The following is a 25,107-nucleotide window of genomic DNA, read 5'->3' as shown; positions in this document are numbered from 1 at the left end:
CATGGATCCCGTCCCCTCCCGGAGGATCAACGGACAAGGTAAGCTGATCGTCCGTTAGGGAAGGGGGTGGGGAGGTTTGTGTGCTGTGTGCGTGCATGGGGGTGTGCATGTGAGAGTGTAGAGGGGGTGAGTGAGTGAGTGTATGTGTGCGGGGGGTGCTGTGTGTATGGGAAATGTGTGCGGGTTGGACGATATGCATGTCTGTTCGTATGTGTACAGGTATGTGTTGTCGGGGTGTATGTGTGCGTGTAGGGGTGTGTATATGTGCATTTTGGGGGTGTGTGCGTGTAGGGGTGTGTATATGTGCATGTTCGGGGTCGGGGTGGGAAGGGGGGTTGTGCCACCTTTGGGGGGTGGCAGGTCGGTGGGGGTTGTTGGGGAGGATTCATGGGGGGTAGCGGGGGCTAGGGGATACCCCTATCAGTGCCAGGGAAGGAATTTCCTGGCACTGATAGTGCCTACTGCCATGGATCTCATGGCGGTTCCCAACCACCTGAGATCCATGGCGGTATGCAGGGTCCTGATACCGTTGGCGGTCTAGTGATGACCGCTGGGATGGAGACCGCAATCTCCAGCCCAGCGGGCTTCACCGCCATGGCGGTCGGAATGGTGAAGTGGCGGATGGGTCATAATTCCATTTTTTTTTTCACCTGCCTGTTTGCAGTCTTACCGCCGCTTTACCTCCGACCGCCAGGGTCGTAATGAGGGCCTTAGTTTAGCACACCATTTATGTGACATTGATTTAGAGATTGTAATAAAGGTTTGAAAATGTATTTGGTTTGGAGTTTGAGTTAGTGTTTAAATTGTTATGGTGTTTACAATTGTTCATGATATAATGTCATTGTAATGTGATTGCATGATTGTGACTACTACACTCTTCGCCAAGTCCAGAGATCCAGTCGACCTCATTGGGTGAGATCAGTGAGGGTGTCTCACCTGAGCGCTGGTGGTAGTTGAGCCCAGAGCTGGGGAGTAGGAATTTTTCAGCGGTCCAGCAGTTTCGTGGTTTGAGAAAGCCTTATCTTTAGTTATCAGGAACTATGTTTGCTCTGTCGTGTTATTTATTTTTACCCTTACATTCAGGGTAGCTTTCATTGAGGAGAATGATGCTCTTACTATATATTACATTACCATAACTTAACAAAAGACATCATATCAAAATATGACATATCACAAAGTAACACAACAGAAACATTCCATTTGATCTAAATCAAGTTTTATTTCTTATATATATCTTTCTGAGCAGTATTAGACTTTCTGACAATTGACTCAGATAGACCCAAAATATTACGGAATGAACAGAATCTAATCTAAACTCTATTATCTTTGGTGATTTTAGAGAATCTTTGACTTATGGGAGTTCAAATTCAAAGCATGTGTTTAACCCTCTCTTACATCTAATTCATTACTAGGCATTACAAACACTTCAATCGTGATGCAGAAAAAAGCAATGATTGGGTATCATATTATAATGGCATCCATATTCACGTCATCATTTGGCTGCCCAACTGAATAATATAAGTCATCCTATTATTATGATTGACAGAGCCAGGCCTGAGAATTTGAGAATCTCAGAAGCGCTGTGTAATTTGATGTCGTATTGCACGGCCACTGCATGGAAATAGTGTGGTTAAGGTTGTTTATGCTATCTATGTTTTCGACTTGCTCATCCTCTATTGCCATAGATTTCACCTTATTTGATGTTCTATTGATGTGGCGTACCACAATGACACCGGACTTCGTACACAATAAAACAACTATTGACATCTCCTACCAACACTTCTGAGAAGGCAGCATGACTAAATCTTCAGTCAAATAGGTAATGTTTAAGCTGATAAAGCACGTTTAAAGTCCAACGGGAAAACGAGGAAGGGTAGAGTAGAGAAGTGTACAATATAGTGACAGGGAAAACCTATCATGGTTGGTGCCTGGGTAGAGTACAAACCGCAATCCATGAACCTCTATACATGAAGATCGTCAATCAATAAACGACACACTGTAAAGACTGTACATAAGGAATGTAGACACAAAGCAATAATAATTGGAGTGTGGGCAAGGGGAGTGTAGTTAGAGGGTCCCTGTACATTACCAATAAAAGTTAGGAAATCCACTCATATATGCCTATCTGTCAGCAGATATAGAATAAAACAGCGACCTCGATTATACATTTTGAATGTGAGTTAGGCCATAGTGGTCAGGTTTAGGGAGGAAAACGTCTGTCTTCCCAACAGAAGCCAGTGGCAACATATTATGAATCATGGTAGGACACATAATGGAATTAAATATTAAAACAGTTGAGGTGGCCTATAACTGAAGGCATCAGATCAGCTCGTTATTATTAAACATGGTCTAAATCACCCCAAATTGGACCCCACACTATATCAATAGATGACATCTGATTGTGGATCCTTTGGATGATAAGCTCGTGCAAGGCTAGCCTCATTAACTTTGTCAGCCATCCCTCAGAAGTGGGAGTAGAACATTGTCTCAAGTGGCATGGTATGCATTTCATGGCCGGCTCTAGAAATGCTGCAATCACATTGTGAGTGTGGGTGGAAAAACCATTAACATTAGAAATGTCATGCAGCATGGCTAACTGGACAGAAGGTGATATTTGGAGTATGCTGGTAAGGATGAATCTGTCTCATATATCCCACCAGTGAGAACATAAACAATGGCAATTCCATTCCATGTGTAGAAGATCACACACATCCTGATCACATCTCAAACAGCGTGAAGGATTGAGTAAGCCAATTGTGTACAGTCTCAGCTCCAACTATGAAGAATTTTGACATATGGAAGCTTAGGCCTTGTCTCTCAGACAAGTTAATCATGGGACAACAATAAGAGCATTGCCTCAGGTGTGCACTCCTTTTCTTAAAGCTTCTGCCAAATGTTGCCTAGCTGCTTTGTTCTAGGAAACAACTGACTGATGACAGCTCTATATAGTTCAAAAATCACGGAATGAACTTGAGTCATTCTGCATGCATGAAGGTTTGGGAAATGCACGCATTGTAACACTAGATTTGACGTTATAACTTATTTGGAGACAAAACTTTATCACCAAGCACTTAGGGGCATATTTATACTCTGTTTGCGCCAGAATTGCGTTGTATTTTTTTGACGCAATTCCGACGCAAAACTAACTCCATATTTATACTTTGGCGTTAGACGCGTCTAGCGGCAAAGTCCATGGAGTTTGCGTAATTTTTTAGCGTGGACACCTACTTTGCGTTAATGATATGCAAGGTAGGCGTTCCCGTCTAAAAAATTGACTCCGAGGCATGTGTGCCGTATTTACACTCCCGGGCAAAATTCACGCCCGGGAGTGGGCGGGTCAAAAAAAATGACATCCAGACGCTTTTGCGCTGTTTTTTAGAGCCTGGTCAGGGCAGGCGTTAAGGGACCTGTGGGCTCGGAAGGAGCCTAGAGGTGCCCTCCCATGCCCCCAGGGAGACCCCCTGCCACCCTTGCCCACCCCAGGAGAACACCCAAGGCTGGAGGGACCCATCCCAGGGACATTAAGGTAAGTTCAGGTAAGTATTTTATTTTTTATTTTTGTGTGGCATAGGGGGGCCTGATTTGTGCCCCCCTACATGCCACTATGCCCAATGACCATGGCCAGGGGACAGAAGTCCCCTGGGCATGGTCATTGGGCAAGGGGGCATGACTCCTGTCTTTGCTAAGACAGGAGTCATTTCAATGGGGGTTGGGAGTCGGAAAAAATGGCGCAAATCGGGTTGAGGTGAAAAATTTGCCTCAGCCTGACTTGCCCCATTTTTTGGCGCCCAAGCTCCATATTCCCCTACGCCGGCGCTGCCTGGTGTACGTCATTTTTTTTTACGCACACCAGGCAGCGCCGGCGGCTAACGCCGGCTAACGTCATTGAATAAATACAGCGCCCGCATGGCGCTTCAGAATGGCGTTAGCCGGCGCTAATTTTTTTGACGCAAAACTGCGTTAGCGCAGTTTTGCGTCAAAAAGTATAAATATGGCCCTTAATTTCAATTTCTGTTCTTCTTTCTTTGAAAGCCATGACCAGACTTTATCTCTGGAGGAAAATATCTGCTAATAAGGTAAGGAACACAAACCAAAAATGGGAACTAACTGTATCTCGGACACAGTACTTTTTTTATTTAATTTACTTTAGAACTGGGTTATTGAGGCACCAAGCCAATCCTCTAGGATCCGTTCGTGACACCAGTTGACACTGTTCTTGCGAATACCACTGTACAGGTAAGGAGAGCTCAGACTCGCACGGTTATGAAAGTAAGACCAGGAAGTTTCCAAATTATTTTAACCTTTTCTTTTCCTGAGAGAAAGGTGAAAATGTGTTCACTCGTAAGTGGAGTTACTTCAATTTTTTTGAACTGTTCCTCATTTTTTTTCTTCCACTTTACATGCCGGTTTCACGTTTCCTATTTCTTCTGTTGCAGCTTAAGACACACAGGGTTATACTTATTATAAGGGTAATTATCACTACAGCAGCACACACTATTATTACCACCAATACAACATCAAAGGGGGGATGGCTGGGATTAGTTGGTGATGAGGTGGTGGTAGTTGTAGTAGGACGGAGAGTGGTCGTGGATGGAGCTGTGGATGGCGGTAGAGCTGGAGGAATAAACAGAGCTGCCTGTGCTGTATTCGATATATCTGCCTTGAGCGCACTTCCGTCAATGGCGCGCACAGCGAAGTAGATGATGGTTCCATTAACCAAGGCTAGGTTCTCCGGAATGAAAGAGAATGCTTCTGCAGATCCAGCACGCTGAGGTATCAGAGTAGAGACATCCACAGCGGTCGCCTTCTCAAAGTTGTCTCTTAGTTCCCGGGAATTGACACTCATTCTGACATCATACAAAGCAGCTAAAATCAGAAAGAAAGGTTTTGTAAAAGAATATTTAGATGTATCTTCCTGTACTTAAATAAGCCATCAACGTGTTCTCAAAATGTTCTCATAACAAATACAATGTTCAACTTTTAAACTGGCATTAGTTAGGGAAAGTCAAAGCTTAAGGTGTGCTGGTGGTTGCAGAAAATGAGCACCAGCATTTATTTTTGAAGTTAAGCACCTATTTTGTATTTTAATACTTTTCCCAGAGCAGTAAGTAGAAAGTTGGAAAAGGGATAAAGAAGGAGGGAGAGAAAAGTAGCAAAACAGTGACAAAGTGAGAAGGCATGGATGTAAAACAGTCTGCAAGAGTGAGATGCAGAGGGAGGAAGAGGAATGGTGGAAGAAAGAGCCTTGAGGTGAAAATAAAAGTAAGCATCCCTGGTTTTCAGATACCCGTCATTTAACCATGACAGCAATGGGCCACTTTGTGCCCTGGCACTTTCTTTCTTAACTATGCACTGGGAGTCATAGCAATGCCTCTTCCTTATAATCGCAGTGGACTGCTTTAATATGGCCTGTGATTTAATAAATTTCACTACTGGTCTTTAGAAAGTAAAACCTAGAAAGTGGTTAAATTCCCACTCAGCAGTGGCCACAGCAACTTTGAAGGAACAAATACACAAATGCTGGTCTTGTCTCTCTCAGTTTTAATTTCGTTTTACTGCAAGCATTTGTTAATGCATTTGTGGTGTCACTGAGATTAAGCCAATCTGACTACTGGCCCTTTAAAGTGATGTGTATTATATCTGTTGTTTAAGAGGTCGTTGTTATACTTGTTATCAGTCCCTGTCAAAGATTACATGACAGCACTTCCCGTTCTGACATCCAAGCTACAGGCGTGTGGTGACACTATTATCTCTAGGTATATTGTGAAATAATGCAACTGATCATTGAAAGCAGTCATAAATACACTACGGGAACAGAGCAAAGAATAACCGATGTCAGACACTTTTCTGCTCCACCACAGAGCCTTTATACAGGTCAAGTTAAAGGGTAGAATGTACTATCATTTCGGGTCATGGGTGGGCTACTTTTGTGGTGCAGCCACAACGCAAAATGCAAGTCAAGATTAACAAAGCTATGCAAGGGCCGATTTTCGCCAACTTCACGAGGCTTTGTGAAAAGAACCAATGCAGTGCCTGGTAGGCGTTACATGGGTGAAGGATGGACCTTCCCATGCATCAAGCCAGGTATTTTGACACAAACCCAGATTTACCAATGGCAGTAAACCTGTGTTTGCATCAAAGTGGTCCTACCTGACAGAAGCGTACCAAGAAGTAATATCTACATTTCTCTTTTTTACTTTCTTTTTCCATATATTCTACTTTCTTTAGCACATATAGAAAGAGGAATATTCCAGGGTGCAAAGATGCCTGTGTTTGTGCTAGGGTGCCTCAAGTGCAACAGTACAGCAAATGTGCAGAAGTGCACAATATCAATGGTTGATGTGGTGCTTTTCTGCTCTCTCCCTAACATACAATGCGTTGCATGAAAAGTTAGTAAATATGCCCCAGAGTGAACCAACTCAGAATCACAGGTAAGCCTGTCACTATCTGTACAACACTTCCTAATCCAGGCTCCTATTCATTTGCAGGTCCGGCTTGAGAAGGCTGACAGGAGAAGGATTTTTTTGCTCCATTTATCCAGTGCTCATTTCTATGATTTAAAGATGCTTCTACATTCTGGGTCATTTAGAGCCATGAGGTAGTGTAAGTGGTAAAATAGATACAAATAGTTTTAACCACCATCTGTTCACTAGTGCCAGTTAGAAGTGAGCACAAATTATACTCACTACCGTTTGGACCACACAATTAGCATCAGCTTTTAACTGCCAATGCAAAATGTAAGAAGTATGGTAATCAAATGAGTTCACTTCGGACAATTGTTTAACAGAGATACGTACATTAGGTATCGAAAATACCTAGTGCAGATTTTAAATGCACGTGTGTTTTTGCACCCACAATTGTGACAATTGGTGTATATTTTCTCACTAGATGTGTGAGGCAGATTCACAGACCTATCTATGCAAGAGGCATAATGGATCTCATAACTGTGCAGGTACAATCCCTAACCTGAGAGGTCTTGATCTACAATCACACGCCCTATACAGAGAACAGCCGGGGCGGGAGTACTCCCTTTCACTCACATTTATAGGCTGGACCTTAATGCATATTAGAGATGATGTCAGCAAGATACCGCCTCTTCATTCACTTGTACAGCTCTTAGAGAGCTCTTACATGTAAATAAAGCCAAATATATTCCCAGCCTTACGTTAGAAGTGGGAACGCGTTTGTGTACTCCACCACTTATGCATTTCAAACAATGTGCAAACAGTCTGCAATACAAGCAGGGAACACCTCTGTTCTCTGTCTGCTTCAGCCTTCCCCTTTAGCAACTCTTTTCTAGATAATGGCTGCCATAAAGATATCAGAGGTTCTCTGCACGCAAATTTTATCACATCCCTTTGTCATAAACTGAGATTAGCACCTGCTGTGCTCATAGTTTTCTGCTGTCCACCGATGTGTGCAAGGCAATTTCCACACATGTAGCACATTGTTTGCTCAAATTAGCATAGATTTGTTTTGCAAGTTAGAGCATTTTTGCAAAACGCAAACGTTCCTGACCTACGCTAGTGCAGAAATCATTTCTGTCCCTAAACGTTTTAGAACGGACTTGACCATGCGTTGCTTTATTTTCTAAGTATATCAACATTGTTACAATGAAACAAAACAGTAACCATACCTTGTCCTTGGTCTAGATCACCTCCTGGGGCCGTCCATGACAAATCAATTTTGTCTTCAACTATTCGCGCCTCCAGGTCAGTAATTTTGGATGGAGGAAATACATCTGTTATGGCAGGAGGAACCCCAGACACTATAAATGAGCCTCCGGACGTGGTTCTGCTGAAGCTTTCCAGATTCGCCTGAATGTCCTCGTCAGGAACTGTAGGCCTTGGTGGATTCATTTTGACGACACCTGGAAAACAATGATTCTTTCTTCACACTGAGCCATCAATACTGTGTTTATCCTTAGTGTAGCACAATCATATTTTGGAAAAGCTATCCACTGGCCAAAAACGCAAACATATCTGACAAGCCTCTTTTTTGAATATGGGCTCACATGCACAATGACATTAAACTTAATAACAGCAGGTTTACAAAACGTATAATGGTGGGGGCTCTCTATAGCACGTGTGCTTGCTGAGAGGTGGGCCTCCATCACATTGGGCCTCATGACCCTGGCAGTCTAAGGACCTCCAGGGTTGCAGTGGAGGTCGGACCACCGTCAATGCAGAAGTCTGAGTGCCATATTACGACCGAGGTGGTAGCACCACGGTCGGACTGCCAGCACTGGCAAATTATGATTTAACGTCGGCCTGGCAGTGGTGGCGGTCCTAATCCGCCAAGGCAGGGCTGCACGCAGTACCGCCCTGGGGATTATGACCCCTTCTCTGCCAGCAATTTCATGGCGGTAACACCGCCATGAAAAGGCTGGCAGGGAAGGGATGCAGAGGGCCCCAGGAGGCTCCTGCACTGCCCATGCACTTGCCATGGGCAATTAAGGGGGGCCCCTGGTTGCAATGTTCACTGTCTGCTTTGCAGACAGACTGCTCTGCAAAGCGGACAGTTAACATTGTGAGGGGTTCTGGTGCACCCTAAACACTACAGCATTACCGCCGGAGACAATGCTGTAGACTGTTTCCCAATGGGCCAGCGGGCGGAAAATGAGATTTCGCCTTCTGACCCAGCGGGAAACTCATAATGGCCCCGCCAGGGAGGCTGCCACACTTGCAGCGACCTTCCTGTTGGGACTTTGGCGGACAGGCTTTTCAATCTGCTGAAACCATAATCAGCCCCATAGTCTCCACATTAATGATGCAATCAAAGCAAGTCCATTGGCCCCGCAGAGACCATCACATTATCTTTATTCTTCCACTCACCCATTACATTGACTTGGAATGGTTACAGACCTCAGTTCCAGCAAGGGACCAGTTAAGAAATAATCTGTCATTCCCGCTAGAATTTGTAGTTACTTGTAAAATTTGCTCTAAAGCCCTATGAAAAGAAAAAAGTAGTATTTTGAAGGGAAAAACGGCTGTCATAATCTAAATGCCTGTATTCACCCAAAAGTAATGGGCCATGACGATGGAGGCGCAATTGGGCCAATAACGAGTATACAAATAACTAAAACAAAATAAGGTGCAACAGGTTTAATGCAACATAGCAGATAGAGTATGTGGGCATTTACAGGAGGAAGTGGTTTACTGGCTGTCTTCAAGAAAAAAGTTAAAGGGATGAAGTGAAAAGAGAGATCAGGGAGTCACTGGTTGAGACAAAATAAAAGTGGAAAACACAAGTATTGGCAAACCCAATAGGTCTGGCTTAAAGATACTAACACAATGAAAAACATTTGTAAATACTTCTATTGGATTGAATAAGCTCCTTAAAGCATGGCGCATTGGCATAACAAATTTGAAAACACCATAAAGGCACAAGCATCAACACCCAAGTGACCACAGAATCTGTCTATCGGCAAAGATGTGCGGTGTGAACTATGCAAATGTAGAAAATGTGCCGAAAGAGATAAACTTAAATCAACTAGAGAGGTATTAGGTATTCCAACCTATGTAACACTGCTAGTGGAGGATGAAACAACAGCCAGCAAGGGGGTTCTTGCAAAGGTTAGCACTCTAGGACTAAGTCAAATGGATTGTATTACCACAGAAGATACAACACAAACAGATGGGTGCTTATGGCATACTTTGCTTCTGACTCTATGGGTCATTATAGTGCACTAAAATGAAGTACACTGTGCAGAGACTCCAGTTGATCTCCAATTGGTATTGCAGAGGCAAAAGTAGATAGGACTTTGTGATAGTGTGGAGAATGGAGGGTGAACGAATATGCGCTGCTCACGTGTGAATAAAGAACTGTCACAAGTCGATCTCCTGGGGTTCTGGCAAGCACAAGTGGGGGCCACAAGGCAGCACCAAACTTACACCTTCAGTGGCATGGTGCAGCCAGATGTGGAGTGCCAACAGAGTGTTGGGGGCCCAATGTTAACCATTGGAGGCTGGCGGTAACCGAAGATGTGCTGCTCACAGCTGAGTACTGTGGTGTCAGGGGTTAATCTCTTGGGTTTCAGGTAAGCATGGTGTGGCCACAAGGCAGCACCAATTTTACACCCTCAGAGGAACAAGGGTGGCCAGCTGCAAAGTGTCAACACAGCGTCACAATGCAAGTCAATGGGGGAGATCAGTTTTAGAAAAAGGTTGCAGGCTCAGGCCAAGAGGCTGAACAAAGAAAACCCAAAAATGGAAGGCATCAGATCAGCTTGCTGCCCAGGTGTGTTCTGATGCTAGGGACAACAACTGTTCAGCTCCCCAAGACCCAGGAGGCACAGGTACAGGGGTACCCCTTGGCATCAGAAACAGCTTAGCAGGCAGGTCTCAGTCAGGGAGAGTCTTCTATTTGAGGCGGCGGGCTTTGAGGCAGGGTCTGGCAGAGGTCAGCCCATGGTGGACTGGGACTTAGAATCGCGGGGGAATCTTCGCAGGACGAGTGGGCCACATGGACTTGGGCTTTGGGAATCGGGTGCAGAGGTTGGTTCGGAGAAAGTTCTGCGGTTCTTCAGGGCAGAGTTCCTTCTTTTAAAGTTAGTTTCTTCTTGAACAGGTCAACTGTTCCTAGGGGATCTTGATATTTGTCAAAGGCAGGCAGTCCTCCCAAAGCTTTGGAGGTAACTGGGCTGCAGGATGGGTCGTCTTTTGGTGCAGGATTGTAGAGGGCTGGAGGGAGACCGGTAGAGCTGGCGTCAAGTCAGTTGGTGTCTGCATTCTTCTTTGCTGATGCAACTCTGTAGCAATCAGTTCTTCTGAGGTCATCAGAAATTTGAGTTTTAGGGTTCAGGGTGCTACCTAAGTATTCAATTTAGGGAGGGGAGTTACAGGGAATGCCAGGCAGTAACCAATAGGCTGATCACCTTCAGGATGACTACACCCTTCTTATGACCACTTCTGCTGGAAAGTGGGCAGAACCCTAACCCTAGTGGCCTAATTCCTTCCAAACAAGATGGAGGGATTTAAAAGGTAGTGTCAACTTTAGCTAGTCCACCTTAGGGGTAGGGCTGGCATGAAGTGGGCACTCCTCCTAATTTAACAAATATTTCCACATGTGCTGCTACCAAACGTTGGGCCAGGAATGGGGTGTTGGTTGTCTCCACCATCTGGAGAGACCTGGGTCACATTACAAAGGTGGCAAAGCCTTTTAAGCAGGTCTCAGTCAGTGGGAGTACTCAATTTGAGGCTACAGGCTTTGAGGGAGAGTCTGGAAGAAGTCAGCCCATGATGGAGTCGAACTCCTGCCTGGTAGGGGAGGTAAACCCTCTGACCAGTGCAGGCTTTTGTTTCTTTGTCTCAAGAGCATTAGCTATCATGGTGCAGGTGCAGAAAAGCATCTGTGGTGGCTGAAATGGTCAGGACCAGTGAGTCAACACACTAGTAGCTGGTAGGTTTTCAGGGGGCACCTCTAAGATGCCCTCTGTGTGCATTTCCCAATAAATCATCACGGAAATCAGTGAGGGTTTATTAGTCTGAGATATTTGATAGCAAACATCCCAGGGTTCAGTGAAGCCATCATGTAGCTGGGGAACTCGTAGTGACCAGCGACCAGCACATGCAGTTAAAATAGCTTCAGTGTACACTTACTATGTCTAGGAATCAACAAAGACATAGTAGGGGCATATTTGCTCATACATATATGCGCTCACATGTAATATAATGCACTCTGCTTAGGGCTGTAAGGCCTGCTTGAGGTGTAACTTACATATACTGCATGCAGTGTTAGGTGACATGGTACACAGGCTGTGTGCCATGTTGTGTTTTCAATTTTGGGAGCACCTTGTCACGCAGCCTGCAATAGCAGTCTGCATAAGGTTAATGCTGGGCCCCCCAGAGTGGCACAAGTTGTGCTGCAGCTCTGAGGGACCCTCTTCATTACCCATGCCCTAGATACAAGGGGTACCATTTACGAGGGACTTATAGGGGGCTGGAGGGGCAGGTCATGTGAGAATCAAGTGACCAGGCGTCTTGTTATAGGGAGGAACACTGGGGACCTGGTAAGTAGGAACCCCTCGCACTTCAGTCAAAGTTGCATTTAAAATCCATGCAAAGAAGTGTGGGGTACTGCAACAAGAAACCCTACACACATTCTCCAAGAAATCATAAAGTGGACATTCCATCTAGTTCAATGAAAAGAACACGAACTTCAACATACAGTTGGTCACAAGACTTTCTTGGTTCATGACATGTTACAGCTCTACCAAACTAGAGTTGAGTATCAGCAACAATCTACAGGCAACAGTACTGGACATATGCTCTACTCTCAGATTATAAACACAGTCTCATACACTTCTTTTTATGGTCTGATGCCTTGTAAGTGATTACTAATGAGGCACATTTTACATATAAAAATAAGAGCCATGACCCTTGTCAGGAGGCCACTGCAGCTTGCACCCACCATTTTTCCTACTAGCATTGCCAATGACAGTCCCATCACAACTAACCATCACACTCATACAGATGTGACAATTCACACTTTAACTATACATTAAAAATGAGTAATACATGCTTCCCAAGCTATTCTTATGGCTTTGGTTGTCAGGGATTAGTGTTTGTATGTATATTTAATCATTAAATGACTGCTGTTATGCTTCGCACAAAATTATACAAACATCACCACCATGTGGCAGGCTTCCGGTGTTGACAATAAAGTGCCAGTGCAGTGCTCAAAATAAGCACTGAATGAAAACCAAAGCTGAAGACTAATTTTAAAACATAACTTGGATACTCAAAAGAAAAGATGCATATACTTTATTGCACTGTTATTTCTGCTGGGTGCAATACAGCACGCTTTGCACAAATATTTTTATTCTACAGGTTAAAAGGAAGAGTGTTAACTCTCAGGAATCCGCAAAGCACCTCCTGCGTTATCTGTCAACATCCCCAGGGATTAGGGTTAAATCATATCTCTGTTTTTGGTTAAACCTTCATGTTTCTAAGTAAACATAATGTGCTGTGTTACACAATTGGTCTTATCAATGTTTGTTTTACCAATGGTTGTTTGCTAATGTGAGCAGGTGTAGACATGTGCTTCTAATTGGGTGTGGTGAAGACATGTGCTTCTAATTGGGTGTGGTGACTCATCCACATGTGGAAACTCAACTGCTGTCCTGATTGGCTATAAATAGCAGAGAGAAGCATCTGATTTGGCAGTCCAGCCCCTGCTGTCATCCCATATTCAGGACTTTTGAGGCAATTCTTTTCTTCATTCCTGTACCAGCTGATACCAGGCATTTCTCCAGCACTCCAGAAAAGACTGCAGCTAAGTGACTACTATTCTCCAGGGAGTTTGTTCTTTGAGCACCGTGCTTTCCTAGAACAGCTTGTGTATTTCAGACCTCGTATTTTGGCAGAGTGCTTATCGTGAAGAGACAAATGCATTTCTGAACATTCTATATTATTATTGTAGTTACTTGCCTAAATGTGCTTCAGGAAATCTGCTTGAGCTCAAGTACTACAAAAAGTGACTTTGCAATTTTAAAAGAGCATTTACGTGACTTTTTTTCTCTCATAGCATAACTCTTGGATTTACATTGTGCCATTCATGCCTGTGTTTGAGGAATTTGCTTTTGAAGGGTTTTTCACACACACAGTGTGAACAAACCAAACTGTGTCATCCTAACTGTTTAAACCGAGAGTGGACATTTGTATTTCTTGGATTGTTTTTGTTCCTTTTAGTTTAACCCTATGCATGCAGGAAAGTTATACATGATATAATTAATGCCCTTGTTTGTCTTTCTTGTACATGATAAGTACAACTACAGTTCTAATTGTAGTGTGCAACAGTGAATCTCTGTGAAGCCAGCCCTAGTGTCGCAGTACTTATTGTTATGGTGCTCAGTTTGGGTTTTTGGTAATGCAGTGTTAGTAATTGTGCCAACAGTTATTCTTATCCAAGAAAAGTGCTGGAGCATCCTGGTGTTCTTCTACCAGTCCCATGCCCATATCAGAATTAGAGATTCAGTTTCAAGGAAGTTGAGTGCACTAACTCTACTATCACTCTGTCAACAACGACCTGCCTCCCAAAAGATACAGGGTGCCTGGCAGGACCAGTAAGACGTGGCAGTGTTTTCTCTCTTTCTCTTCCACTACCCTTTCCTTTTGGGACACCTGCCGGGGTTTCTGTGTCCACCAGGAAGTGCCGAGAGGTGTTCCAGGAGGTCGGGGGCATACCATCACCCCTGCAGACATCCTGCTTTTCAGGTGAGTGGCCCCGTCTCGACATAAAGCCAAACAGCAACATACAGGGCTGCCTGGGCAATGGATTACTCAATGGGTACTTTCAAAGGTTTAGCACAGGCTTTACCAGCTGATCAGGATGCTCCATCTTTATTAGATTTAACTTGGGCCCTAGCGAAATTACAGAAGGAAGTTCTTTCCTTAAAGCAAGAGAACCTGGATTTGCACACTGAACTATATTGGTATAAGCCACAAGACACCCCTTGGGAAGGAGTCAAACTAAAACCAAGATCTCCAGTACTACAGCTCCCTTGGTTTGACCCATCTGATCATGTTCCTAAACCCGATTCAGGCCCAACGACTTTCACCACACAACCCATGCAGGTAATGGTCACAACACCAACCCTTGTGCCATTAGCTCCTCCAGAAAGCTTTTTTGGAGATAGTGCCAAGTTCAACATTTTTCTTAACCAGTGCCAGCTACAGTTTTTGTGTCGGGCAGCTGCATTCCCCAACGTTGCTGCAAAGGTAGCTCTTCTTATCTCTTATTTGGGAGTTAATGCAGCTAATTGGTCTATTCCACTGGTGGAGCCCAATCACCCCATACTATATGATTTCAACCAGTTCAAGGAAGCCTCGCGGAAACTGTTCGCCAAACACCTCTTCGTGCAAGCCAGCGACAATGAGTTGCTGAATTTGCGCCAGGGAGACAAGGGTCTACTGTCCTATATCACCTCTTTCAATCAGTTGATGGCAGAGACTGAGTGGCCCGAGGAGAAGAGGACCTCCCTCTTCTATGGTGGCCTTTGGGACGATCTCAAGGATGTTCTAGCCCAAATTGTGGAACCTCCTACGGAGTGTTCCGAGTTCATTGACCTGGTGGTACGATTGGATCACCGCTTGAATGACCGTAAGGGAGAAAAATTCCAGGGTGGCACACGCTTAGTGGTGCTCAAAACTGAGAAAAAGGAGTCCACCATTCCCACTCATGAAACACCTGAGCCCATGCAAATTGGCAGTGTGCGGGGCCCACTATCTAAGGAAGAGAAAGAACATAGGAAAAAATTGAAACTGTGTTTATATTGCGGTAAGGCAGGGCATTTTGCTTGGGAATGTCCTAACAAGCCTACTGCTCCAAAGAAAGCCATCAGAGCGGTAACAGGGCCTGAATTCTGTCTTCCTATCCAGGCGGAAAACTAACTGGCTCGATAACTTCTGAGACCATTTTATTGAGCGCTTCTTTCAGTATGGTCTCACATCTTCTGGCTAATACCACCAGTCCAGGACCTCGAAATCTAACTCTTATTGTGACATTAGTGTTGTCCCCTCAGGTTCGTAAGGTCATTTCAATATTGCTTGACTCTAGGGTTACCGGAAACTTTTTGGACTTGGGTTTGGCTAAAACCCTAAATATTACGACTGTCAGAAAAGACGTCCCTGAAACAGTCAGAGCCGTGGATGGCTCAGAATTGTCCTCCGGGCTTATCGTTTATCAAACAACACCCTTGTCCATGCTGTGTGCAAACAACCATACAGAACAAATTCAGTTTGACCTCATAGATACCCCAATATTTGGAGCCATTTTGGGGATACCCTGGCTTCAGTTACACAATCCCAAAATTGACTGGGCAGCAAGGACAGTGACATTAGACTCTAAACATTGCTGGCACTCCTGTTACCAGGACAAACCATTACTAGTGACACTCTTGCATTGTAGGTCCAGACATAGTACGGCTATCAAGCCGGACGACACACTGGCCATTCCTGCACTGTATAAAGACTTCCATGATGTCTTTAGTGAACAGAAGGCTACCCAGCTGCAGCCACATAGGTCATACGATTGTTGTATAGACTTGATTCCAGGGGCAATGCTACCATGTAGTAGGGTGTATGCTCTTTCTGAGCCTGAGAGTTGATACCTGCGAGACTACCTGGATGATCTATTGGCTAAGGGTTTCATTCATCGTCAACTTCATCAGAATCGTCGTCTTTGTTCTTTGTGCCCAAGAAGAATCATGAGTTGCGCTCCTGTATAGATTATCGCACACTGAACAAAGTGACCATAAAAAATCGGTATCCACTTCTGTTGATCCCAGTACTTTTAGATCCAGTACGTCAGTCAACCATTTATACTAAATTCGACCTCCGGGGTGCCTACCACTTGATCCGAGTGATGAAGGGGGATGAGTGGAAGACGGCGTTCCAAACTAAATTCAGACTCTTCGAGTACACAGTGATGCCCTTTGGGTTGTGTCACGCTCTTGCAATGTTTCATTTTTTCATCAATGAAGTGCTACAGGAGTTTCTGGATATCTGTGTAGTGGTATACATAGACGACATTCTGATCTATTCGTCTTCCACTGAGGAACATGTAGGGCATGTAGGAGCGGTTTTACAATGGCTTCTTGAGCATCATCTCTTTGCCAAGCTGGAAAAATGTGTTTTTCACACTACAACTGAAGAATACCTGGGATATGTGATCACTCCCAATGGAATTTCCATGGATAGGTCCAAGATACAGGCCATCCTTGATTGGGTAGCCCCAAGATCCACCAGGAAGTGCAACAGTTTTTGGGCTTCGCAAATTTTTATCGGAGATTTATACCCTACTTTTCTGCCGTGGTATCTCCCCTAACTCATCTCCTACTAAAGGGGCTTAAGTTCCTCTGGGATGCAGAAGCTGAGAAAGCCTTCCAACATCTTAAAAACAAATTCACTGAAGCACCCATTCTCCATCATCCTGACCTGGCTCAGCCATTTTTTGTGGAAGCAGATGCTTTCCAAATGGCAGTGGGTGGTGTCTTGTCCCAACGAGATCCTGAGTCTGAGCATTTCCATCCAGTAGCTTACTTCTAAAAATAATTGCTACCCGCAGAGCAAAATTGCAAGGTGGTGGAGCGGGAACTTCTGGCCATAAAGCTTGCCTTCCAGGAATGGCGTCACCACCTACTAGGAGCTAGACACACCGTAACTATTTACACAGATCACTGTAATTTACAGTTTTTTCAAGTGACCAAGGCCCTGACACCTCGTCAATTATGCTGGCTTCTATTCTTTAACAAGTTTGACTTTGTGATCACCTATAGGCGTGGTACTACACAACAAAAGGCAGACACGTTGTCTGGGATGGGTTTCTCCTCTGATGTTGAGCTAGAACAGGTCAGAAGCATTATACCCCCAGAACAAATTGTGGCTGTGTGCACTTCCCAACAGGTCCTTGAGAAAATACAGGTAGCCTAACACAAGGTTCCCTGTTCAACTGATGTGTATGAAAAAGAGGGTTTAACATACCATGCTGATCAGTTGTACATCCCTACCAAAGAATTACGGGATACAGTGTTACATTGGGGACATGGTTCTGTCCTCGCAGGTCACCTGGGTGAGAAAAATATGTTAGATCTCTGTCAAAGATGGTTTTGGTGGCCCTCACTTTTGCAGGATGTCAGAAGCTACATCCAGACTTGTTCCACCTGTGTTCAGGCTAAAACCCCACATACTCTAGCCACAGGATTGTTACTGCCCATGCCAATTCTGGTGACCCATTGGCATACCATAAGTATGGATTTATTTCTGATCTCCCAACTTCCAATGGACACACTGTCATATGGGTGGTTGTAGATTACCTAACTAAAATGGCTCATTTTGTTCCATTAAAATGCCTCTCTACAGCTTCAAAGCCCTCTGATTTGTTTGTCCAACACATTGTACGGCTTAATGGGGTTGCCCACCACAATTGTTTCCGATCGTGACCCCCAATTTATATCGCAGTTTTGGCGCAGCTTCTGTTCCTCTCTCGATATGGACGTCCGCTTGTCCTCTGCATATTATCCACAAACGGATGGGCAGACGGAACATGCCAACCAATCGTTGGAGCAAATCCTGAGATGATACATTGACTTGTGGTCTACTGAGTGGGTTAAGGCTTTACCTCTTGTTGAATTTGTATATAACAACAGTGTCCACATGGCTACAGGAGTATTCCCATTTTACTGTTTGTTCAGTCTGCACCCAAGAATGTTACCTATAACTGGGTCCCAAACATCCACAAGAGTCCCATTAGTACAGAAACACCATAAAGAGTTACAGGAGGTTCAAAAACAAGTACAACACCATTTAAAACTCTACCAAGGCCCAGTAAAAAAACAAGCAGACAAAAGAAGGAGACCTGCTCCCTCTTTTCAGATAGGAGATCAGGTGTGGCTCTCATCAAAACATCTCCATCTTGCAGGATCCAGAAAATTAAACCCCTGATTTCTAGGCCCCTTTCCTATTGCCAAAATCATCAATCCTGTGGTAGTAGAACTGATATTTGCAGATGATTTCAAGGTACACCCTGTGTTTCATGTGTCATTACTCTGTCCATATTCCCGATACCCGCGATGCCCCACCACCTTCCCCGGTAAAAGTACACTGGCAATGGGAATTTGAAGTGGCCAAAATTCTTGACTCCAGGCACGTCCGTGGTGTTCTACACTACTTATTGGCTTGGAAGCACTATGGGCCTGAGGACAATTCCTGGGAACCTGCGTCAACAGTTCATGTTCCACATCTTACTAAAAAATTCCATCTCCTGCACCCTTCCAAGCCCCGCCCTTTGAGAGGGTGCTTGGTGGGGAGGACTGTCAGGAATCCCCAAGGTGTCTCCTGTGTTATCTGCCAGCATCCCCAGGGATTAGGGTTAAATCATATCTCTGTTTTTGGTTAAACTTTCATGTTTCTAAGTAAACATAACGTGCTGTGTTACACAATTGGTTTTATCAATGCTTGTTTGCTAATGTGAGCAGGTGTAGACAGGTGCTTCTAAATGGGTGTGGTGTAGACATGTGCTTCTAATTGGGTGTGGTGACTCATCCACATGTGGAAACTCAACTGCTGTCCTGATTGGCTATAAATAGCAGAGTGAAACATGCCTCCCTGCTTGGCTTTGTTTTGCTTCCTGATCTCAGCATCTGATTTGGCAGTCCAGTATCCGGCTGTAATGCTCGTATTCAGGACTTTTGAGGCAATTCTTTTCTTCGTTCCTGTACCAGCTGACACCAGGCATTCCTCCAGCATTCTGGAAAAGACTGTAGCTAAGTGACTAGTGTTCTCCAGGGAGTTTGTTCTTTGAGGGCTGCGCTTTCCTAGAACAGCTGGTGTATTTCAGACCTCGTATTTTGGCAGAGGGCTTATCTTGAAGAGACATTGCATTTCTGAACATTCTACATTATTATTGTAGTTACTTGCCTTAATGTGCTTCAGGAAATCTGCTTGAGCTCAATACTACAAAAAGTGACTGTGCAATTTTAAAAGAGCATTTACATGACTTTTCTTTCTCTAACAGCATAAATCTTGGATTTACATTGTGTCATTCATGCCTATGTTACGGGTTTGAGGAATTTGCTTTTGAGGGTTTTTTCACACACACAGTGAAACCAAACCAAACTGTGCCATCCTAACTGTTTAAACCCAGAGTGGACATTTGTATTTCTTGTATAGTTTTTGTTCTTTTTAGTTTAACCCTATGCATGCAGGAAAGTTATTTGTGATATAATTAATGCCCTTGTTTGTCTTTCTTGTGCATGATAAGTGCAACCACAGGTCTAACTGTAGTGTGCAACAGGGAATCTCTGTGAAGCCAGCCCTAGTGTCGCAGTACTTATTGTTATGGTACTCAGTTTGGGTTTTTGGTAATGCAGTGTAAGTATTATTATCCAAGAAAAGTGATGGAGCATCCCGGTGTTCTTCTACCGCTCCCACGCCCATATCAGAAAGAGAGATTCAGTTTCAAGGAAGTTGAGTGCACTAACTCTACTATCACTCTGTCAACAACGACATGCTCCCCCTGAAGATACAGGATGCTTGGCTGGACCAGCAAGACGTGGCAGTGTTTTGTCTCTTTCTCTTCCACTCCCTCTTTCCTTTTGGGACACTTGCCGGGGTTGCTGTGTCCACCAGGAAGTGCCGAGAGGTGTTCCAGAAGTTCAGGGGCATTCCATCACCCCTGCAGACATCCTGCTTTTCAGGTGAGTGGCCCCGTCTCGACATTAACTAAAAAGTATCCAGTGCTTCAATGGAACACAAAATTGTAATTTGTTGGAGGTTACCATTTTGAATAGCATGTTAGTTGCATAGAGTTGAGATCCCATTTGTATCAATGTGTTATAAAATAATAAAATAGTGACATAAACTTACCACAATATGTGCCACATCATGATTTATCATTTGCATTTCTTTGCTGCATAACTCATTAAACTGTGACACAAAATTTGACCACTCATTGCTGCATAATTCCAAAGGCCCTCAGTATGATTAGCAGGTGCAAAAAGACAGAGCGCTGTTCTCCGTGGATGAGTGCACCATGGGCAGCGAACAGGTGTGCTCTTGTCAATGATGCTTTTGAATTGAAACTTTAAGAGATTGCATATGCATGTAAGAGCAGGAATTTTATTGTGCGAGTCTGAGATGGGAATCATGGTGGACATGAGGCTACATGTCCCTTTCTCTGTCTTGGATATCAGTAGACCCTCCCAGGTTAAGTGCTGTCTTCTGCCTGTATTTTCAACTTAATTACTGAGGTGTCAAGTTGTTTTGCTTGGTTGGCTTCCATTTTCAAGGAACTCATTTGTTGGTGTTTTGCTGTTGCCTTATATGCAGTGTGAGCTAAGTATAATGCCTTTTAATGTCTTGCAGATATGTTTCTAATTACCATAATTTAAAAGCTGTGCTCAACCATATTATGATTGCCTCTGATGTTCCAACATGCAGGGCTGCAGCTTAGCTGCCTTTAAATTTTGGTGCATTGTTGCCATATGCATAGTAACATCTGTTTGGTGTTTGTGTGTGGGTGTATGTGTGTTTGCGTGTAAGTGTGTAAGAAAATGGATATTACTTCAATTAGGCCACACTGTGGTGCATATTTATAAGCCCCTAGTGTCACCCTGCGCCACATTAGTGTAATTTTTTGAAAAGCTAATGTGGCCCAACAAGGCCAAAATCCTAGCGCCATATTTACAAAGTGGCGCAATGCCTGCATTGTGCCACTTTGCATTGCACCACTTTGTAACCCTTTGCGCTACATTATGCCTGTGCCAGGCATAATGTATGCAAAGGGGGCGTTCCCCCATCAGGGGGGGGGGGCGAAAAAAGGTGCAAGGAAATCTAAGAGATTTTCTTGCGTCATTTTGTATGTCACTTTTAACGCCTGCTTAGAGAAGGCATTATAAGGGGGCTTCTATTATTTATAATGGGCCACTTTGTACTCCCTCATTTTGATGCTGCTCCTGCAGAGTACATCAATAGTGTCATGAAAAATTCCACTATTGCCTCCTACCCTGTGACATGGTGTGACGTATTTTAAATACGGCACACAAATGGTGGAGGTAAGGGGGTGCTAAGGGGCACAGGAAAAATTGCACTGCACTTAGTGCAGTGCCACCTTCCATAAATCTTTCCTTGTGGTTTTCTTTTCGAGGCTACACATTGTGTTTCCCCATTTTTATTAAGTCATTAGTTCCAGTCTCTTTCACTAACAGAAGTGGCCATGTATCTACACATCTGCTCACATATGGGGTAGATGTTCAATTAAAAGGTCAGTCATGTACTTATAGGCATGTCATTTGGCTGTAATCGCTTGTACTTGGCATGGACCTTGTTGTCACAGTGTTTCACATTTGACAAAATTCAGTTTTGTCTTAATTAGGCTGGGACAAAACTTCCATTATGCATTGTAATCTTCAAAAATTTCAGGAATTTCATGTTACGTTTGTTATGTTCCCAAAATTACACTATTAGGCAACAAAGTTTACTTACATTTTACCCCAATGCATTGGAACAATACAAACTATCAAAAGGCGAGAAGCATATTGTTTGTAGCCCTTGTGTTTTTTGCATCGAAAACATACGAAGACCCAATTTGCACTAAAATATAGGGCCAAAAAATGGTTCTGCCTTTTCTTTAATTACTTGTAATTTCACATCATTTTTTTCAAAATTTTGTGTAATGCAGCATGGGCAACTTAGGCATATTTCGAAAACTAGTCCTAATGTTATTGTTTTCACAGGTTTGTCACCATGTCTTGATGTAGACTTGATGCATAAGACAGCGATGTTCCCAGGAACTAACAATGATGCACTGACTAGATCATGGATGGATACAACAAAGTTACCTGATAAGTCAGATGATGGGAAGGGAAGAAGGAGAACCAATCATCAACATGTGAAAGATAGTTTAGTTATATCATAGATTTGAACTTAAGCTCTAATAGGATTGACTGTAAACATATGGTTTTCTGACCAATGGTAATGTGGTAAGTTCTTTAGGTGATTTTGAACTGACCTGACTGCACAGATGAGAAGCATTTACTTATTTTTGCCATTTTGCCACTCACGCTAATTTTATGCTGTTCGAGAGCTGAGCAGTTCCTGATTATTTTATTCTTAACTATAACTTTGGAGCTTGATAGCTGAATAATTTGATGCTGCCCTTAGAGATTGCTTTATGGTTCAGATTGCGTAGAGACCCCTGTGTCTGAACCATCCCCTTTCATTGCCCTTTGCTGAAGAAGACCACACGGATGTCCAAATGACAAAGAGAATCACAGCTTGCCGATCCCAATTGAGGAGAGGTATAACACAATGATATTGTCTTGGTTGTACATAATCCTAGTTGTTCTATGTACCAACCGCTGTTTGTTAGAGCCACAGTTAGATGTTTTCCAAATTAATTTTGTCTAAAACTGTTTTGCATGAAGCCTAAATGTGCTATTCTAATCTGAAGGACAGATAGGGAGACACTGGAGATGCTGACAACTTATTACTAAAAGAATTAGCATTTGTTCATTTGTTGAAACTAAATGTATGCCTGGACAATGTACTTCCGGCTAAGACCGTCCATAACATTGCACTTACCAAGAAGTCCTCTTGATTTTCTCGTAGGATACGGCAACATAAAAAGTTATGTAAACAGTTAAAAAGGAAATGGAGAAAAACCTATGATGATGACTCTAAACGTGAATATAGGGCAGCAATTAGAAACTATCATGCGGAATTTAAAACAGCTCAAGGACTGATCTATGCTGCCGGAATAGAACAATCCTCCAATTCTCCTACAGAAATCTTCAAAATTTTTAAAGATTTAACTCAAGACCCTTCTCCTTGCAGCGCAATTCAAGCATCTTTGGAGCACAGTAACAATTTGGCAGCTTTGTTTCATGAAAAAGTTCTTGATATTCAACGAGGCTTCTCCCACCTCTCTGCACAAGAAGCCACTATGGCATTTCAAGACCATTCGAATGTCACTTTCATAGAGTTTCAGCCTCTGACTGAGAACCTAGTTCTCAATCTGATATGCACTATAAAATCAAGCTCTCCCCTTGATCCGGCCCCACCATCTATATTATTCCTCAGCGTGGATGTTATTGTGCCTGTTCTAACTAGGATTCTCAATAATCCTCTCACATATGGTCAGCTTCCACAAAACTGGAAGCATGCTGTCATCAAACCTTTATTTAAAAAGCCTAGGCTTGATCCTAGGTCATTGAGCAATTATAGACCAATTGCCCTTCAATTATAAAAAAACATGTTAACAAACAAATTTCAGTTTTTTTTGAGGATTACAATCTTCTACATCACAATCAGATGGGTTTCAGACCTTTGCATAGCACAGAATCTCCCTGTTGGCGATTATCAAGGACACCCGTAAACGCTTGGATTCAGGTGGCTATACAGCCATTATCCTTTTGGATCTGAGTGCTGCATTCGATACTGTAGATCATAATATTCTCCTTCAGAGAATCTTTCAGATGGGCTTTTCAGGGACCCCATTTGAGTGTCTCTCTGACTTCCTGAAGGACAGGACCTTTCAAGTCCTAGATCGATCTTTTTTTTCCAAACATCTACCACTCAGTTGTGGGGTGCCACAGAGCTCCTTCTCTGAGCCATACTCTTTTCTAACATTTATATGTCCCCCTGACAAGAATTATTGAGCCACATGGACTATCTCTAGTATCTTATGCGGATGATACTTAGTTGGTCTACTCCTTCTCTGCTAAGAATACCCTAGAACAGGCTAACTTATCTTCCTGTCTCTCAGATATCGCCAGATGGATGATAGAGAGCAAGCTTAAGCTCAACAATGGGAAAACTGAAGTTATGATCATCGGAAATCCTTCCTTACTTAGGTCCCCATCCTTAGCAGTGAACTTGCCTAAGGATCTACCTCCGCCTAAAGATTCCATAAGAAGCTTGGGCTTTTGGCTAGACCCGCACCTTACAATGGAATGCCATTCTAATAAACTGGCAGCTACCTGTTTCGGTTTTCTAAGAACCCTTAAGAAAATCTTTAAATTACTTCCATTTTCAGCCAAAAGACTTCTTACTCAGGCTCTGATACTTTCACGTCTCGATTATGGGAACGTACTGCTCCTGAGCTCTCCATCGCATGTTCTAAAGGGATTTCAGGTGGTGCAGAAAGCTGCTCCTCACTTACTCAAAGACACCCCCAGACATTCATATGCCACTCGCATTATTTTCAAAGATATGTGTTTTATTCACTGAGCCCTTCAAAACAAGGGTTCAGTCTTCCCCAGATGAATGCTCACTCCCTATACCCCCTGGAGAATACTTAGATCTTCTTCAGCTTTTTTAATTAACTCCTTTCATGCTAAGAAAGTTAGATGGGGGGGTAGATCCTTTGCCTGTAGAGCAGCTAAGATCTGGGACCTCCTCCCCTTGGAACTTCGTCATGACATGTCGAATCTTCTTTTCGTAGAAAATTTAAAACTGTATTGTTCCCTGTTTAGGTCTGTTCCTCTTACCTAGTGATCTTCCTCGGCGCTGGGAGGCCTTCAGGTAGCCATGCGCTCCACAAATCCTCAAAACTAAACTACATTAAACTATGCTATATCTAATGCACAGTTATTCTTGTTGTTTATTT

The 25,107-nt window shown here is 43.5% G+C and overlaps 1 protein-coding gene across 1 annotated transcript in view; it reads right to left on the bottom strand.

Moving 5' to 3' along the window:
- Nucleotides 1–1,210: 1,210 nt before the first annotated feature.
- LOC138293210 (calcium-activated chloride channel regulator 1-like) overlaps nucleotides 1,211–25,107 on the bottom strand; it is a 261,870-nt gene continuing 237,973 nt past the window's right edge. Inside the window, exons 13-14 of the mRNA XM_069232298.1 lie at nucleotides 7,637–7,870; nucleotides 1,211–4,866 (exon numbers count right to left, since the gene is read on the bottom strand). Of these exons, the coding sequence (XP_069088399.1) occupies nucleotides 4,397–4,866; nucleotides 7,637–7,870 (704 nt within the window). The 3' untranslated portion in view covers nucleotides 1,211–4,396. The remainder of the gene's footprint in view (nucleotides 4,867–7,636; nucleotides 7,871–25,107) is intronic.

The sequence above is a fragment of the Pleurodeles waltl genome, chromosome 4_2 (genome assembly GCF_031143425.1).
Source record: "Pleurodeles waltl isolate 20211129_DDA chromosome 4_2, aPleWal1.hap1.20221129, whole genome shotgun sequence".
NCBI classification, from domain to species: domain Eukaryota; kingdom Metazoa; phylum Chordata; class Amphibia; order Caudata; family Salamandridae; genus Pleurodeles; species Pleurodeles waltl.
The sequence above is the reverse complement of the archived record's forward strand: the minus strand, read 5'-3'. Positions and strand labels throughout refer to the sequence as shown.